Source organism: Pristiophorus japonicus, chromosome 5 (genome assembly GCF_044704955.1).
Source record: "Pristiophorus japonicus isolate sPriJap1 chromosome 5, sPriJap1.hap1, whole genome shotgun sequence".
NCBI classification, from domain to species: Eukaryota; Metazoa; Chordata; class Chondrichthyes; family Pristiophoridae; genus Pristiophorus; species Pristiophorus japonicus.
Genome location: NC_091981.1, coordinates 302838537 through 302854388, shown reverse-complemented (window position 1 = coordinate 302854388; position 15852 = coordinate 302838537). Strand labels below are relative to the sequence as shown.

General features: G+C 55.3%; 1 protein-coding gene across 2 annotated transcripts in view; it reads left to right on the top strand.

Annotated features, from left to right (window-relative positions):
• The window catches only part of LOC139264787 (poly(U)-binding-splicing factor PUF60), a 179663-nt gene extending 164648 nt beyond the window's left edge, over positions 1-15015 (top strand). For both annotated transcript variants that reach the window (XM_070881926.1, XM_070881925.1), the window contains 2 exons: positions 7583-7821; positions 14022-15015. In XM_070881926.1, the coding sequence (XP_070738027.1) occupies positions 7583-7821; positions 14022-14321 (539 nt within the window). In that variant the 3' untranslated portion in view covers positions 14322-15015. The remainder of the gene's footprint in view (positions 1-7582; positions 7822-14021) is intronic.
• The last annotated feature ends 837 nt before the right edge of the window (positions 15016-15852 follow it).

The following is a 15852-nucleotide window of genomic DNA, read 5'->3' as shown; positions in this document are numbered from 1 at the left end:
TGACCATCCAGCTCACCCCCACTGACCATCCAGCTCACCCCCACCCCCAGCGTCTCCCCACTGACCATCCAGCTCACCCCCACACCCAGCGTGTCCCCACTGACCATCTAGCTCACCCCCACCCCCAGCGTGTCCCCACTGACTATCCAGCTCACCCCCACCCCCAGCGTGTCCCCAGTGACCATCCAGCTCACCCCCACCCCGAGCGTCGCCCCACTGACCATCCAGCTCACCCCCACTGACCATCCAGCTCACCCCCACTCCCAGCGTGTCCCCACTGACCATCCAGCTCACCCCCACCCCCAGCGTGTCCCCACTGACCATCCAGCTCACCCCCACCTCCCGCATCTCCCCACTGACCATCCAGCTCACCCCCACTGACCATCCAACTCATCCCCACGGACCATCCAGCTCACCCCCACTCCCAGCATCTCCCCACTGACCATACAGCTGACCCCCACCCCCAGCATGTCCCCACTGTCCATCCAGCTCACCCCCACTGACCATCCAGCTCACCCCACCCCAGCGTCTCCCCACTGACCATCCAGCTCACCCCCACTGACCATCCAGCTCACCCCCACTGATCATCCAGCTCACCCCCACTGACCATCCAGCTCACCCCCACTCCCAGCATCTCCCCACTGACCATCCAGCTCACCCCCACCTCCCGCGTCTCCCCACTGACCATCCAGCTCACCCCCACTGACCATCCAGCTCACCCCCACTGACCATCCAGCTCACCCCCACTGACCATCCAGCTCACCCCCACCTCAGCGTCTCCCCACTGACCATCCAGCTCACCCACACTGATCATCCAGCTCACCCCCACTGACCATCCAGCTCACCCCCACTGACCATCCAGATCACCCCCACTCCCAGCATCTCCCCACTGACCATCCAGCTCACCCCCACCTCCCGCGTCTCCCCACTGACCATCCAGCTCACCCCCACTGACCATCCAGCTCACCCCCACTGACCATCCAGCTCACCCCCACTGACCATCCAGCTCACCCCCACTCCCAGCATCTCCCCACTGACCATCCAGCTGACCCCCCACCCCCAGCATGTCCCCACTGTCCATCCAGCTCACCCCCACTGACCATCCAGCTCACCCCCACCCCAGCATCTCCCCACTGACCATTCAGCTCACCCCCACTGACCATTCAGCTCACCCCCACTCCCAGCATCTCCCCACTGACCATCCAGCTCACCCCCACTGACCATCCAGCTCACCCCCACCCTCAGCGTCTCCCCACTGACCATCCAGCTCCGCCTCACCCCCAGCGTGTCCCCACTGAACATCCAGCTCATCCCCACTGACCATCCAGCTCACCCCCACCCCCAGCTCACCACCACTGTCCATCCAGCTCACCCCCACTGACCATCCAGCTCACCCCCACTCCCAGCATCTCCCCACTGACCATCTAGCTCACCCCCACCCCCAGCATCTCCCCACTGACCATCCAGCTCACCCCCACTGATCATCCAGCTCACCCCCACTGACCATCCAGCACACCCCCACCCCCAGCGTCCTCCCCACTGACCATCCAGCTCACCCCCACCCCCAGCATGCCCCCACTGACCATCCAGCTCACCCCCACTGACCATGCAGCTCACCCCCACTGACCATCCAGCTCACCCCCACAGACCATCCAGCTCACCCCCACCCCCAGCATCTCCCCACTGACCATCCTGCTCATCCCCACCCCCAGCGTCTCCCCACTGACAATCCAGCTCACCCCCACCCCCAGCGTGTCCCCACTGACCATCCAACTCACCCCCACCCCCAACATCTCCCCACGGACCATCCAGCTCACCCCCACTCCCAGCGTCTCCCCACTGACCATCCAGTTCACCCCCACCCCTAGCGTCTCCCCACTGACCATCCAGCTCACCCCCACTCCCAGCGTCTCCCCACTGACCATCCAGCTCAACCCCACCCCCAGCGTCTCCCCACTGACCATCCAGCTCACCCCCACTCCCAGCGTCTCCCCACTGACCATCCAGCTTATCCCCACCCCCAGCATCTCCCCACTGACCATCCAGCTCACCCCCACCCCCAGCATCTCTCCACTGACCATCCAGCTCACCCCCACCCCCAGCTCACCCCCACTGACCATCCAGCTCACCCCCACCCCCAGCATGTCCCCACTGACCATCCAGCTCACCCCCACTCCCAGCATCTCCCCACTGGCCATCCAGCTCACCCCCACCCCCAGCGTCTCCCCACTGACCATCCAGCTCACCCCCACACCCAGCGTGTCCCCACTGACCATCTAGCTCACCCCCACCCCCAGCATCTTCCCACTGACCATCCAGCTCATCACCACGCCCAGCGTCTCCCCACTGACCATCCAGCTCACCCCCACACCCAGCGTGTCCCCACTGACCATCCAGCTCACCCCCAGCGTCTGCCCACTGACCATCCAGCGTCTCCCCACTGACCATCCAGCTCACCCCCAGCGTCTCCCCACTGACCATCCAGCTGACCCCCACACCCAGCATGTCCCCACTGACTATCCAGCTCACCCCCACCCCCAGCATCTCTCCACTGACCATCCAGCTCACCCCCACCCCCCGCGTCTCCCCACTGACCATCCAACTCACCCCCACCCCCAACATCTCCCCACGGACCATCCAGCTCACCCCCAGCGTCTCCCCACTGACCATCCAGCTGACCCCCACCCCCAGCGTCTCCCCACTGACCATCCAGCTCACCCCCACCCCCAGCGTCTCCCCACTGACCATCCAGCTCATCCGCACCCCCAACGTGGGACGCCACTGACCATCCAGCTCACCCCCAGCGTCTCCCCACTGACCATCCAGCTGACCCCCACCCCCAGCGTCTCCCCACTGACCATCCAGCTCACCCCTACCCTCAGCGTCTCCCCACTAATCATCCAGCTTACCCCCACTGACCATCCAGCTCAACCCCACCCGCAGCGTGTCCCCACTGACCATCCAACTCACCCCCACTGACCATCCAGCACACCCCACCCCCAGCGTGTCCCCACTGACCATCCAGCTCACCCCCACCCCCAGCGTCTCCCCACTGACTATCCAGCATGTCTCCACTGACCATCCAGCTCACCCCCACTCCCTAGCGTCACCCCACTGACCATCCAGCTTACCCCCACACCCCCAGCGTCTCCCCACTGACCATCCAGCTCACCCCCACTTCCAGCATCTCCCCACTGACCATCCAGCTCACCCCCACCCCCAGCGTGTCCCCACTGACCATCCAGCTCACTCCCACTGACCATCCAGCTCACCCCCACCCCCAGCGTGTCCCCACTGACCACCCAGCTCACCCCCACCCCCAGCGTGTCCCCACTGACCATCCAGCTCACCCCCACCCGCAGCGTGTCCCCACTGACAATCCAGCTCAACCCCACCCCCAGCGTCTCCCCACTGACCATCCAGCTCACCCTCACTGACCATCCAGCTCACTCCCACTGACCGTCCAGCTCACCCCCACCCCCAGCATCTCCCCACTGACTGTCCAGCTCACCCCCACACCCCGTGACCATCCAACTCACCCCCACTGACCATCCAGCTCACCCCCACCCCCAACGTCTCCCCACTGACCATCCAGCTCACCCCCACCCCCAGCGTCTCCCCACTGACCATCCAGCTCACCCCCAACCCCAGCGTCTCCCCACTGACCATCCTGCTCATCCCCACCCCCAGCGTCTCCCCACTTACCATCCTGCGTCTCCCCATTGACCATCCAGCTCACCCCCACCCCCAGCCTGTCCCCACTGACCATCCAACTCACCCTCACCCCCAACATCTCCCCACTGACGATCCAGCTCACCCCCACCCCCAGCGTCTCCCCACTGACCATCCAACTCATCCCCACCCCCAGCGTCTCCCCACTGACCATCCAGCTCACCTCCACCCCCAACGTGTCCCCACTGACCATCCAGCTCACCCTCAGCATCTCCCCACTGACCATCCAGCTGACCCCCACCCCCAGCGTCTCCCCACTGACCATCCAGCTCACCCCTAACCCCAGCGTCTCCCCACTGATCATCCAGCACACCCCCACTGACCATCCAGCTCACCCCCACCCGCAGCGTGTCCCCACTGACCATCCAGCGTCTCCCCACTGACCATCCAGCTCACCCCCACCCCCAACGTGTCCCCACTGACCATCCAGCTCACCCTCAGCGTCTCCCCACTGACCATCCAGCTGACCCCCACCCCCAGCGTCTCCCCACTGACCATCCAGCTCACCCCTAACCCCAGCGTCTCCCCACTGATCATCCAGCTCACCCCCACTGACCATCCAGCTCACCCTCACCCTCAGCGTGTCCCCACTGACCATCCAGCTCACCCCCACTGACCATCCAGCACACCCCCACCCCCAGCGTGTCCCCACTGACCATCCAGCTCAGCCCCATCCCCAGCGTCTTCCCCACTGACTATCCAGCATGTTCCCACTGACCATCCAGCTCACCCCCACTCCCTGGCGTCTCCCCACTGACCATCCAGCTCACCCCCACCCCCAGCGTCTCCCCACTGACCATCCAGCTCACCCCCACCCACCATCCAGCTCACCCGCACTGACCATCCAGCTCACCCCCACTGACCATCCAGCTCACCCCCACTGACCATCCAGCACACCCCCACCCCAAGCGTGTCCCCACTGACCATCCAGCTCACCCCCACCCGCAGCGTGTCCCCACTGACCATCCAGCTCACCCCCACTGACCATCCAGCTCACCCCCACTGACCATCCAGCTCACCCCCACTGACCATCCAGCTCACCCCCACTGACCATCCAGCTCACCCCCACTGACCATCCAGCTCACCCCCACTGACCATCCAGCTCACCCCCACTGACCATCCAGCTCACCCCCACTGACCATCCAGCTCACCCCCACTGACCATCCAGCTCACCCCCACTGACCATCCAGCTCACCCCCACTGACCATCCAGCTCACCCCCACTGACCATCCAGCTCACCCCCACTGACCATCCAGCTCACCCCCACTGACCATCCAGCTCACCCCCACTGACCATCCAGCTCACCCCCACTGACCATCCAGCTCACCCCCACTGACCATCCAGCTCACCCCCACTGACCATCCAGCTCACCCCCACTGACCATCCAGCTCACCCCCACTGACCATCCAGCTCACCCCCACTCACCATCCAGCTCACCCCCACTCACCATCCAGCTCACCCCCACTCACCATCCAGCTCACCCCCACTGACCATCCAGCTCACCCCCACTGACCATCCAGCTCACCCCCACTGACCATCCAGCTCACCCCCACTGACCATCCAGCTCACCCCCACTGACCATCCAGCTCACCCCCACTGACCATCCAGCTCACCCCCACTGACCATCCAGCTCACCCCCACTGACCATCCAGCTCACCCCCACTGACCATCCAGCTCACCCCCACTGACCATCCAGCTCACCCCCACTGACCATCCAGCTCACCCCCACTGACCATCCAGCTCACCCCCACTGACCATCCAGCTCACCCCCACTGACCATCCAGCTCACCCCCACTGACCATCCAGCTCACCCCCACTGACCATCCAGCTCACCCCCACTGACCATCCAGCTCACCCCCACTGACCATCCAGCTCACCCCCACTGACCATCCAGCTCACCCCCACTCACCATCCAGCTCACCCCCACTGACCATCCAGCTCACCCCCACTGACCATCCAGCTCACCCCCACTGACTTTCCAGCTCATCCCCACCCCCAGCGTCTCCCCACTGACCATCCAGCTCACCCCCACCCCCAACGTGTCCCCACTGACCATCCAGCTCACCCCCAGCGTCTCCCCACTGACCATCCAGATGACCCCCACCCCCAGCGTCTCCCCACTGACCATCCAGCTCACCCCTACCCCCAGCGTCTCCCCACTGACCATCCAGCTCACCCCTACCCCCAGCCTCTCCCCACTGACTATCCAGTGTCTCCCCACTGATCATCCAGCTCACCCCCACTGACCATCCAACTCACCCCCACCCGCAGCTCACCCCCACTGACCATCCAGCTCACCCCCACTGACCATCCAGCTCACCCCCACTGACCATCCAGCACACCCCCACCCCCAGCGTGTCCCCACTGACCATCCAGCTCATCCCCACCCCCAGCGTCTCCCCACTGACCATCCAGCTCACCCCCACCCCCAGCCTGTCCCCACTGACCATCCAGCTCACCCCCACCCGCAGCGTGTCCCCACTGACCATCCAGCGTCTCCCCACTGACCATCCAGCTCACCCCCACCCCCAACGTGTCCCCACTGACCATCCAGCTCACACCCAGCGTCTCCCCACTGACCATCCAGCTGACCCCTACCCCCAGTGTCTCCCCACTGACCATCCAGCTCACCCCTACCCCCAGCGTCTCCCCACTGACCATCCAGCTCACCCCCACCCCCAGCCTCTCCCCACTGATTATCCAGTGTCTCCCCACTGATCATCCAGCTCACCCCCACTGACCATCCAGCTCACCCCCACCCGCAGCGTGTCCCCACTGACCATCCAGCTCACCCCCACTGACCATCCAGCTCACCCCCACCCCCAGCGTGTCCCCACTGACCATCCAGCTCGCCCCCACCCCCAGCATCTCCCCACTGACCATCCAGCTCACCCCCACTGACCATCCAGCTCACCCCCACCCCCACCCCCAGCGTCTCCCCACTGACCATCCAGCTCACCCCCACCCCCAGCCTCTCCCCACTGACTATCCAGTGTCTCCCCACTGATCATCCAGCTCACCCCCACTGACCATCCAGCTCACCCCCACCCGCAGCGTGTCCCCACTGACCATCCAGCTCACCCCCACTGACCATCCAGCTCACCCCCACCCCCAGCGTGTCCCCACTGACCATCCAGCTCACCCCCACCCCCAACGTGTCCCCACTGACCATCCAGCTCACCCCCACCCCCAACGTGTCCCCACTGACCATCCAGCGTCTCCCCACTGACCATCCAGCTCACCCCCACCCCCAGCCTCTCCCCACTGACTATCTAGTGTCTCCCCACTGATCATCCAGCTCACCCCCACTGACCATCCAGCTCACCCCCACCCGCAGCGTGTCCCCACTGACCATCCAGCTCACCCCCACTGACCATCCAGCTCACCCCCACCCCCAGCGTGTCCCCACTGACCATCCAGCTCACCCCCACCCCCAGCGTCTCCCCACTGACCATCCAGCTCACCCCCACCCCCAGCGTCTCCCCGCTGACCATCTAACTGTGGCTTGAATTCCAGCCCTCAGCCTGAGCTATATGAGAATTTGGTCACCTTCCTTGCCCCTTTTACGGGAGGACCCATCCCGAAGAGCTGCATTTTGAGTCCAGGGCTGGCGAGAGGGCTGTAACATTGAACCAGAGTGCTTTAAAAGGATTTCAAGTCTTGATGTCGCTCTTGCCTTCCAACCTCAGCTACTCAGTGTAATATAAAGTCCAAACAAATTTCACGGGGTTGTTGAGTTTGTAATTGCTGTTGATTTTTGATGAGGACACCTTAACTTTTATAATGTTTGCTGTGAGTTAGAGGGAAACCTATCTGCACCATGGCAGTAGATGTAACCTTGTCTCTCCAGGTGTGACCCCGACCCGTCCAACAGTGTCGCTGCCAGTCGCCATCCCACAGGTTGGGGTGGTTAACCCCGTCCTGGCCACACCGCCAACAGTCGCCGCTGCTGCAGAAGGCAAGAAGGAGGATGAGGAGAAATTGCTGGACACCGAGCGGCTGGAGATGCTGAGCGAGCAGGAACACATGAGCATTTCTGGCAGTAACGCTAGGCACATGGTGATGCAGAAGTTGCTTCGCAAGCAGGAGGTAAGAGGGGGCCATTGAATCGGAGGTCCGGGATCCTGGAACGCACGGCACTAAAAGCTAATCAAGGCGGCTTTGGAATATCGGCCATTATCTCTGGGTCTGGAATACAAAGGGCAGGAAGTGATACTTCAGTTGTACAGAGCCTCGTTCAGACCCCCGCTGGACACTGTGTCCAGTCCTGGGCCCCACACCCCAGCGAGGATATATCGGTCTCGGTCAGACCCTCGCTGGACACTGTGTCCAGTCCTTGGCCCCCCACACCCCAGGGAGGGTATATCGGCCTCGGTCAGACCCTCGCTGGACACTGTCCAGTCCTGGCCCCCCACACCCCAGGGGGGGTATATCGATCTTGGTCAGACCCTCGCTGGACACTGTCCAGTCCCGGCACCCCCCCCCCCAGGGCGGATATATCGGCCTCGGTCAGACCCTCGCTGGACACTGTCCAGTCCTGGGCCCCATACCCCAGGGAGGGTATATCGGCCTCGTTCAGACCCTCGCTGGACACTGCGTCCAGTCCTGGGGCCTCCCCCCCCCCCCCCCCCCCCCCCCTAGGGAGGATATATCGGCCTCGGTCAGACCCTCGCTGGACACTGTCCAGTCCTGGGCCCCATACCCCAGGGAGGGTATATCGGCCTCGTTCAGACCCTCGCTGGACACTGCGTCCAGTCCCGGGGCCTCCCCCCCCCCCCCCCCCCCAGGGAGGATATATCGGCCTCGGTCAGACCCTCGCTGGAGACTGTGTCCAGTCCTGGGCCCCACACCCCAGGGAGGGTATATTGGTCTTGGTGCAGAGCAGATTCACCAGAATGATACCGGGGCTAAAGGGTTCAAAATGACGACAGGTTCTATAAACTAGGCTTCTATTCCCTAGAGAATTGAAAATATGGGGTGATATAATCATAAGAACATAAGAAATAGGAACAGGAGTGGGCCATACGGCCCGTCGAGCCTGCTTCGCCATTCAGTAAGATCATGGCTGATCTGATCATGGACTCAGCTCCACTTCCCTGCCTGCTCATAACCCTTTATTCCCTTATCATTTAAGAAACTGTCTATTTCTGTCTTAAATGTATTCAATGTCCCAGCTTCCACAGCTCTCAGGCAGCGAATTTCACAGATTTACAACCCTCAGAGAAGAAATTTCTTCTCATCTTTTAAATGGGCGGCCCCTTATTCTAAGATCATGTCCTCTAGTTCTAGTCTCCCCCATCAGTGAAAACATGGAAAATAGGTGCAGGAGTAGGCCATTTGTCCCTTCAAGCCTGCACCACCATTCAATAAGATCATGGCTGATCATGCAACTTTAGTACCGCATTCCTGCTTTCTCTCCATAACCCTTGATCCCTTTAGCTGTAAGGGCCACATCTAACTCACTTTTGAATATATCTAATGAACTGGCCTCCAACTTTCTGTGGTAGAGAATTCCACAGGTTCACAATTCTGAGTGAAGAAGTTTCTCATCATCTAAGTCCTAAATGGCTTACCCCTTATCCTTAGATTATGTCCCCTGGTTCTGGACTTCCCCAACATCAGGAACGTTCTTCCTGCATCTAACCTGTCCAATCCCGTCAGAATGTTATATGTTTCTATGAGATCCCCTCTCATTCTTCTAAATTCCAGTGAATATAAGCCTAGTCGATCCACTCTTTCTTCATAATGTCATTCCTGCCATCCCAGGAATCAGTCTGGTGAACCTTCGCTGCACTCCCTCAATAGCAAGAATGTCCTTCCTCAGATTCGGAGACTGAAACTGTACACAATATTTAAGATGTGGCCTCACCAAGACACTATACAACTGCAGCAAGACCTCCCTGCTCCTATACTCAAATGCTTTCGCTATGAAGGCCAACATGCCATTTGCCTTCTTCACCGCCTGCTGTACCTGCATGCCAACTTTTAATGACTGATGTAACATGACACCCAGGTCTCGTTGCACCTCCCCTTTTCCTAACCTGTCACCATTCAGATAAACCGACTTCCTGTTTTTGCCACCAAAGTGGATAACCTCACATTTATCCACATTATACTGCATCTGCCATGCATTTGCCCACTCACCTAACCCGTCCAAGTCTCCCTGCAGCCTCTTAGCATCCTCCTCACAGCTCACACCCCCACCCAGCTTAATGTCATCTGAAAACTTGGAGATATTACATTTAATTCCTTCGTCTAAATCATTGATGTATATTGTAAATAGCTGGGGTCCCAGCACTGAAACTTGCGGTACCCCACTAGCCACTGCCTGCCATTCTGAAAAGGACCCGTTTATTCCTACTCTTTGCTTCCTGTCTGCCAACCAGTTCTCTATCCACGTCAATACATTACCTCTTTGATTTTGCACACCAATCTCTTGTGCGGGACCTTGTCAAAAGCCTTTTGAAAGTCCAAATACATCACATCCACTGGTTCTCCCTTGTCCACTCTACTAGTTACATCCTCAAAAAATTCCCGAAGATTTGTCGAGCATGATTTCCCTTTCATAAATCCATGCTGACTTGGACTGATCCTGTCACTGCTTTCCAAATGCGCTGCTATTTCATCTTTAATAATTGATTCCAACATTTTCCCCACACCCGATGTCAGGCTAACCGGTCGGTCTACAATTCCCTGTTTTCTCTCTCCCTCTTTTTTTAAAAAGTGGGGTTACATTAGCTAACCTCCAATGCATAGGAACTAATCAAGAGTCGAAAGAATGTTGGAAAATGACCACCAATGCAGACTATCAGGCGCTGGGGACTTAGCGGCACTCAATCCCATCCATTTCCCGAACACAATTTCCTGACTAATAAGGATTTCCAGAAGGTTATTTGTGTCTTTAGTGAAGACAGAACCAAAGTACTTGTTCAATTGGTCTGCCATTTCTTTGTTCCCCATTATAAATTCACCTGATTCTGACTGCAAGGGACCTACATTTGTCTTTACTAATCTTTTTCTCTTCATATATCTATAGAAGCTTTTGCAGTCAGTTTTTATGTTCCCTGCAAGCTTCATCTCTCACACTATTTTCCCCCTCCTAATTAAACCTTTAGTCCTCCTCTGCTGCATTCTAAATTTCTCCCAGTCCTCAGGTTTGCTGCTTTTTCTGGCCAATTTATATGCCTCTTGGTTTTAACACTCCTTAATTTCCCTTGTTAGGCACGGTTAGCCACGGTTGAGCCACCTTCCCCGTGTAATCTTTATGCCAGACAGGGATGTACAATTGTTGAAGTTCATCCATGTGATCTTTAAATGTCTGCCATTGTCTATCCACCGTCAACCCTTTAAGTATCATTCGCCAGTCTATCCTAGCCAATCACGTTTCATACCATCGAAGTTACATTTCTTTAAGTTCACGACCCTAGTCTCTGAATTAACTGTGTCACTCTCCATCTTAATAAAGAATTCTACCATATAATAGTGACTCTTCCCCAAGGGGCCTCGCACAACAAGATTGATAATTAATCCTCTCATTACACAACACCCAGTCTTGGATGGCCAGCTGTCTAGTTGGTTTCTCGACATATTGGTCTAGAAAACCATCCCTTATACACTCCATGAAATGCTCCTCCACCGTATTGCTACCAGTTTGGTTAGCCCAATCGATATGTAGATTAAAGTCACCCATGATAACTGCTGTACCATTATTGCATGCATTCCTAATTTCATAATCCATCTAGCCCCTCGAGCCTGCTCCGCCATTCAACAAGATCATGGCTGATCTGGCCGTGGACTCAGCTCCACTTGCCCGCCCGCTCCCCATAACCCTTAATTCCCTTATTGGTTAAAAATCTATCTATCTGTGATTTGAATACATTCAATGAGCTAGCCTCAACTGCTTCCCTGGGCAGAGAATTCCACAGATTCACAATCCTCTAGGAGAAGAAATTCCTTCTCAACTTGGTTTTAAATTGGCTCCCCCGTATTTTGAGGCTGTGCCCCCTAGTTCTAGTCTCCCCGACCAGTGGAAACAACCTCTCTGCCTCTATCTTGTCTATCCCTTTCTTTATTTTAAATGTTTCTATAAGATCACCCCTCATCCTTCTGAACTCCCAACAAATAAAGACGCAGTCTACTCAATCTATCATCATAAGGTAACCCCCTCATCTCCGGAATCAGCCGAGTGAATCGTCTCTGTACCCTCTCCAAAGCTAGTATATCCTTCCTTAAGTAAGGTGACCAAAACTGCACGCAGTACTCCAGGTGCGGCCTCACCAATACCCTATACAGTTGCAGCAGGACCTCCCTGCTTTTGTACTCCATTCCTCTCGCAATGAAGGCCAACATCCCATTCGCCTTCCTGATTACCTGCTTCACCTGCAAACTAAATTTCTGGGATTCATGCACAAGGACCCCCAGGTCCCTCTGCACCGCAACATGTTGTAATTTCTCCCCATTCAAATAATAATCCCTTTTACTGTTTTTTTTCCCCAAGGTGGATGATCTCTCATTTTCCGACATTGTATTCCATCTGCCAAACCTTAGCCCATTCGCTTAACCTATCTAAATCTCTTTGCAGCCTCTCTGTGTCCTCTACACAACCCACTTTCCCACTAATCTTAGTGTCATCTGCAAATTTTGTTACACTACACTCTGTCCCCTCTTCCAGGTCATCTTTGTATATTGTAAACAGTTGTGGTCCCAGCACCGATCCCTGTGGCACACCACTAACCACCAACTTCCAACCCGAAAAGGACCCATTTATCCCGACTCTCTGCTTTCTGTTCGCCAGCCAATTCTCTATCCATGCTAATACATTTCCTCTGACTCCGCGTACCTTTATCTTCTGTAGTAACCTTTTGTGTGGCACCTTATCGAATGCCTTTTGGAAATCTAAATACACCACATCCATCAGTACACCTCTATCCACCATGCTCGTTATATCCTCAAAGAATTCCAGTAAATTTCCTGTTTGATGCCATCCCCAACCTCATTACTACTGTTTGGTGGTCTGTACACAACTCCCGCTAGCGTTTTCTGCCCTTTGGTGTTCCGCAGCTCTACCCATTCAGATTCCATATCATCCAAGCTAATATCCTTTGTGGAAACATCCTCCCTGCGTCCACCTTGTCAAGTCCCCTCGTTATCTTATATGTTTTGATAAGATCACCTCTCATTCTTCTGAATTCCAATGAGTAAAGACCCAACCTTCTCAATCTTTCCTCATAAGTCAACTCCCTCATCCCTGGAATCAACCTAGTGAACCTTCTCTGAACTGCCTCCAAAGTAAGTATATCCTTTCGTAAATATGGAAACCAAAACTGCACGCAGTATTCCAGGTGTGGCCTCACCAATACCTTATATAGCTGTAACAAGACTTCCCTGCTTTTATACTCCATCCCCTTTGCAATAAAGGCCAACTTCCTGATCACTTGCTGTATCTGCAACTATCTTTTTGCATTTCGTGCACAAGTACCCCCAGATCTCGCTGTACTGCTGCACTTTGCATTTAAATAATAACTTGATCTTTGATTTTTTTTTCTGCCAAAGTGCATGACCTCACACTTTCCCACATTATACTCCATCTGCCAAATGTTTGCCCACTCACTTAGCCTGTCTATGTCCTTTTGCAGATTTTTGTGTCCTCCTCACACATTGCTTTTCCTCCCATCTTTGCATCATCAGCAAACTTGGCTACATTGCACTCAGTCCCTTCCTCCAAGTCGTTAATATAGATTGTAAATAGTTGGGGTCCCAGCACTGATCCCTGCGGCACCCCACTAGTTACTGATTGTCAACCCAAGAATGACCCATCGAGGTGTTTTAAAAGTTTTACGGGTTTGATAGGATAGATAGAGAGAAACTATTTCCTCTGGGGGGGGGGGGGGGGGGGGAGTCCAGAACATGGGGGCAAAATAAAATTCGAGCCAGGCCGTTCAAGGATGATGTCAGGATGCACTTCTTCACACAAAGGGCCGTGGAAATCCCGAACACACTTCCCTAAAAGCTGCAGCGGGAGGGGGGGGGGGGTCAATTGGAGCTTTCAAGACTCGGGTGGATAGATTTTTTGTTGTGCAAGGGTATCAAGGGATATGGATGTACGGTGGGAAAGTGGAGTTGAGGTCCAGATGAGACATGATGTAATTGAATGGTGGAACATTCAAGGGACGGAATGTCTGAGTCAGAGTTTGATATGTGGGCCAGGTCCTATACAGTGGGCAGTGTGGCCACACGGTTAGAGCGGTGCCTGTGTGGAGAATAACGGGACCTTTTCCCCCTCATTTCAGTCCACAGTCATGGTGTTGCGGAACATGGTGGGTCCCGAGGACATTGATGATGATCTGGAGGGCGAGGTGACAGAGGAATGTGGTAAATTTGGGGCTGTGAATCGTGTGATCATCTACCAGGAGAAGCAGGGCGAAGAGGAGGACGCTGAGGTGATTGTCAAGATCTTTGTGGAGTTCTCCATGGCTTCGGAGATGCACAAAGCTATCCAGGCTCTTAACGGGCGGTGGTTCGGCGGACGGAAGGTTATTGCGGAGATATATGACCAGGATCGGTTTGACAACAGTGATCTGTCTGCATGAACACCCGGGCGGGTTATATTTTTGATTGTTACTCATGAACTGCAGCTAACGAAACTTGCATCCTGTCATTGGGGTCAGGTATTCTTCAGGGACCTGATCCAACACTTGATGTATCAACACCTGTTCTGACCCGGACCCCGGGTGGACACAGCTGGATGCAATGGATTCCCACTTCATGAAAGTGATACGATGCTGTGTTTGCTTAACTGTTGCAGTGTGCGATTCCTCCATTCGGTAGCGACACCTAGTGGACAAAAGTGCAGACCTGTAACAGTGTGGTACAGTCTGGGAGCTCAGACCCGTGAACTCTCAGCCTGAGCCAGCCATTTGTTTCACCTGTTTGTGAGTACGTCACTGGTTAGATGGACTTGTTCAGCCGCCGATTTCAGTCAGTGGCAATAACAGAATGTTTGGGCTTTATTGCCCCAATTAAAATGGAACCTGTGGACTTGGGCTGGATGGGGGGGGAGGGGAGGGGTGACAGTTTGTGATACAGTTCCGGTCCGTGGGGTCGATTCACTAACCCAGTTCTGGACATGGAACTAACCTGGTTCTCAGTCCACTCTCCAAAATGGTTAAACTCAGTGCGATTCTCTCATTTTTAAAATCTGTTAAACTGTATGGATCCAAATGTCTGGATATTATAGAAAAGTTAAACAATTTCCATTTGTATTAAAGAAATTATAAAAACCAACACTTGCTACTCTTGTCTCACTCTTGTGTTAAGTTGTGACTGCAAATGTCCTGCAGCTGAATCTGCCACATGTTTGATTAACATTTCATTTCCCAGGTACTGACTGACACGAGCTGGTTGTCTGCAAAATGTACATCCTCAAACTGGTGGTGGAATGCTGTCGAGCAGCTCATCAGAGAAAAACTGTCTGGGTATTTCCGTATATTACTGGAATTAATTTGTTATATTACCCAATAGTACTCAACTGTCTACAACTTTAAAGGGGAATGTTACTGAACTGGCTGCTGAAATGATTTCTCTGAGCCAATAGCATTTGGTTAATCCCCTAAATGGTGTGTGGTGTTCCCGGCCGGCGGCGGCACACACAACGATTGTCTGAACAATGTGGTAAGGACATTGTGTGGCCTGTCGAAGGAAACGCTGTCACAACCCAATCCTCAAAATGAGCATGTGATGAACTTTGAACAGGAGCAGTGTCCAGTCGAGAGAGCCTCCCTAAGTACATGAGCTATCCAACACAGTTCATCAGCTGTCACAATACTGTGCAGTGACGTGCCAATGGAAATGGTGCCTCAGCAAACCTCTGACACAGCCTTGGCACTGTTGACTGAAGCCTGTGAAGGATTTGGTATGGTAATGTCCCAACATTAGGAACCAATGAAGAGCTTGGTGGATTTAACATCGGGACGGCCCCAGACAGTAGTTGTAATGTACCGCAGAGTATAAATCAGGAAATTAGAATTGCATGCAAAAAGGGTAATACAGTAATCATGTGGAACTTTAATCTACATGAAGACTGGGCAAATCAAATTTGCAGTAATAGTGTCGAGAACAAAT